Below are 3,718 nucleotides of genomic sequence, written 5' to 3' on the forward strand. Positions count from 1 at the left end.
TTGGAAGAGCAGTTGGGTGCTCTTACCTGCTGAGCCATCTCACCAGCCCCTCTGGAACTCACTCTTAACCCAGACTCTGAGAGTCACAAACTCACAAAGATCCTCCTGCCTCAACTTCCCAAGGGCTGGAATTAAGTCTACCACACTGTCTCATTTACTTCAAGTCTTTAGAGACTTCCTTCTCTGACTTCCTTCTCTGACTTCCTTCCCTTCATGATAAGTTATAAACAGATAAAACTGTTTCCTCCAAAGCTGCTTTTGGTCTTGTTATTTTGCTATAGCAATAGAAAACAAACTAAGAGCCGGGCAGTGGTGGCGCACGCCTTTAATCCTAGCACTTGGGAGGCAGAAGCAGGCGGATTTCTGAGTTCAAGGCCAGCCAGGGCTACACAGAGAAACCCTGTCTCAAAAAAAACAAAAAATGAATGAATGAATGAATGAATGAAACAAACTAAGACAAATGGCTTCTTCATGCATAGCTGATACCATGGCTGGTATGGCTGGAACAACCGTTCCTAGCATGAGTGTATGCTAACCAAACTTCCGATGTGGCATGTCATTTACTGCAGTGTTCATGATTCAGGAAGGCAGAACAGAAACTACTTGAGTTTTGTGATACAGCATTGCTTGTGCTGTGTTTTGTTTGTCATTCAAAGTCAGCCTAAATCAGTCTGGGAAAGGATGAGATGGTGTGTAATACTGGGAAACATGGTCTACTTGGAGCAAACTGGAGACTAGCTGTTGTTGGCAAACTTTAACTGGGGAGATGCAATACACATATCTACCCTGAAAGAGAGCCCAAGACAGATGAAAGTTCAACTTGGTGAACCAGTGAGTTTAAAGAGGTTTAAAGAGGAGTATGGGTATGGGTTCACTTAAAAGCAACTTCATCACTGAAATCCACTCCAGCACTTAGAAGCTGTCACTCTGCAAATGGACTGGTCAGTCTCCTTCCCTAGGAGAGCAGTTGTTTACTCCTATAAAGCTGAGGAGGGGCCTTCTAGAACCTTCTACTTCTCAGGCACGTTATGTTTTGATTACCTCCTGAGTTTCCCTTCTGTCCTGGAGAAAACTGTTATATAACATTAGCTGCCACCAGTGGGAAAGTGCTTCTTTGCCTTTGTGTATTTTATTTAATTCTCAACATCTGTTTAGTTGAGTGGTGACTTTTTATATAGAAGAAAAGTGATGTGGTGATCTATTAGATGGCTCAGTAGGTAAAGGCCCTTGCACCAAACATGAAGATCAGAGTTTGATCCCTGGGGCCCACGTGGTGAAAGGAGGAAACTAACTCCCATAAATTGTCCTTTTATGACAAACATGTACTGTCACACACAGAAATAATTTAAAAAAAAAAAAAAAAAAAAAAAAAAAAAAAAAAAAAAGAATGTCTAAGCTAGGCAAACACCTTTAATCCCAGTACTTGGGAGGCGGAAACAGGTGCATCTGAGTTCCAGGCAGCCAGAGCTACTCAGAGAAACCCTGTCTAGAAAATCTTGAAAATGTGTAAAGCCAGGTGTAGTGATGCATGTCTTTAGTCCCAGCATTAGGGAGGCAGTGGTAGGCAGTCTGTGAGTTCAAGGCTAATCTGGCCTACATAGTAAGTTTCAGCTAGAGCTACATAATGAGACCCTGTCTTTTTAAAAGAAAAAAAATATCTTAAAAGATTTTAAGTGCTACCTCCTGGGTAGGTAGCTCAATGGTAAAATACTTTCCTGAGCTCATTTCTCATCTGGCACTTTAAAAAGGTAAAGGTTAACTCCTCCAGGCCCATACAGGAATCTGAGTGTTGTGGGGTGTGTGTGTGTGTGTGTGTGTGTGTGTGTGTGTGTGTGTGTGTGTGTATTTGATGTGGTTCTGAAGGTGGAACCTATTGTCTTGTACTTGCTAGGCAAGCCCTCTGCTACCACAGTACAGCGCTGACCCTAACCCTAACCTTATGACCATATCCTTTTTATTCTCTCTCAGGTTCCTCTGGGGAAAGGACGACGGTGTGTTGTTTTAGCAGATGGATTCTACGAGTGGCAGCGGTGTCAGGGAACAAACCAGAGGCAACCATACTTCATCTATTTTCCTCAAATCAAGACAGAGAAGGTATGAGCAGTTGTGTAAACAGTATGTTTGGAAAAGACAGAAACAAATCAAGGTCATATAGCAATGTTTCTGTAAACATAGGACACATACAATGTTGAGTCTACTCATCGATGTATAATATAAGGTATGTTAAGCATACTCTGCTGTTAATACAACAAAATTGCTTAATATCACATTTCTCAAAACTGACTTATCATTAATACAGATCTACAATTTATTTTTGAGATTATAATATGATTGCAACATTTCTCCCTTTCTTTCCTCTAAACTCTCACATACCCCTCATGTCCTATGGCCTGTTCTTTTTATTGTTATTACATGTAAATATGTGTATCTACATTCCCAAGTATAACCTGCTCAGTCTGGATACTTTGAGTATATGTATGTTTTCAGTGCTGACCACCTGGCACTGGACACAAGCTGGTGTGCTCCTCCCTGGGAAGATAGTCCTCCCGCTCCCGGGATTTCTCAGTTGCTGAAGTGGTTTTACAGGGTTGAGGCCTTGTGGGCCTTTCCCCCATCTACTTTGGCATGTCCAGTGGTGTCCTTGTTCAGATCACATTTGGGCAGTCATGTTGGTAAGACTTTGTGGATTTAGTTTCTGACATTATTAGGAAATACAGTCTCACAGCAAATTCCTCATCCTTTGGCTCTTATAGCCTTCCCACCCTCTCTTTTTGCAGTGTTCTCTGAGCCTCAGGTGCAGGAGTGTTTTAAAAAGGTATCCATTGAGATGGGCTTCACAACTCTTCATTTTAATTGGTTGTGGTTTTCTGTAATGGTCTCTGTTGCAAAAAGAAGTTTTATTGATGAGGTTTGAAGACTACGCTTGTCTGTGCTATGAAGACAAATGCGTAGATTGCCATTAAGGATTATGCTGGTTTAGGACAGTGGTGGGTGTAGTCGTAAGTTCTCCTGTATCCATGACGTCTCTAGAACTGAGTAGCTGGCTTTAGTGGTTAGTAGGCATTCCAGTAGCAGGCATGGTTTCCCTCTTGTTGAGTGGATCTTAAGTCCATTTAGTGAGCTATTGGTTATCACCATGGGATGTGAGCCACTACTGCATCCTTTGGGTTATCATGCCATGCCAGTCATTGATGTGGTTCATAAGCATCATAACTAGGTAGACTGTTGGTTGCCTCCATCCTTTGGAAGCTTGCATAATATCTTTGGTTCCATAAAAGCTAGCCTGAGGGAATGGGACCCTGTTCAATTTAGATATCTTTGGGCCTTGTTTCTGAAGGGCATGGTGTTTTTTTATATTTTTTATAATTTTGGGGGGGGGGCATTGTGTCTTTAGCAATAGGGATTTACCTTCTACCTTTGTCTCATTTTGTGACTCTGCCTGGTTTAGAATTCAGTATGAAGACCAGGCTTGCCTCAAACTCCCCGAGTTCTACTCCCCTCTACCACCTAAGTGCTGGGACTAATGTATGTATCAGCTACACTTGGTGGTTGACAGCTTTAATCCCAGCACTTGGGAGGCAGATAAGGACAGACCTCTGAGCTGGAGGCCAACTTGGCGTACAGAGCAAGTCCCAGGACAGCTATGGCTATACAAAGACACTCTGTCTTTTTTTTTTTTTTTTTTTTGCTGGTCAGTGGGTTAGGACTTTGCCCTTAG

At 42.3% G+C, this 3,718-nt stretch overlaps 1 protein-coding gene across 1 annotated transcript in view; it reads left to right on the plus strand.

Annotated features, from left to right (window-relative positions):
• Hmces (5-hydroxymethylcytosine binding, ES cell specific) overlaps positions 1–3,718 on the plus strand; it is a 24,853-nt gene that overhangs the window by 6,647 nt on the left and 14,488 nt on the right. Inside the window, exon 4 of the mRNA XM_021191035.2 lies at positions 1,969–2,094. Coding sequence (XP_021046694.1) covers positions 1,969–2,094 — 126 coding nt within the window. The remainder of the gene's footprint in view (positions 1–1,968; positions 2,095–3,718) is intronic.

The sequence above is a fragment of the Mus pahari genome, chromosome 2, assembly GCF_900095145.1.
Source record: "Mus pahari chromosome 2, PAHARI_EIJ_v1.1, whole genome shotgun sequence".
NCBI lineage: Eukaryota > Metazoa > Chordata > Mammalia > Rodentia > Muridae > Mus > Mus pahari.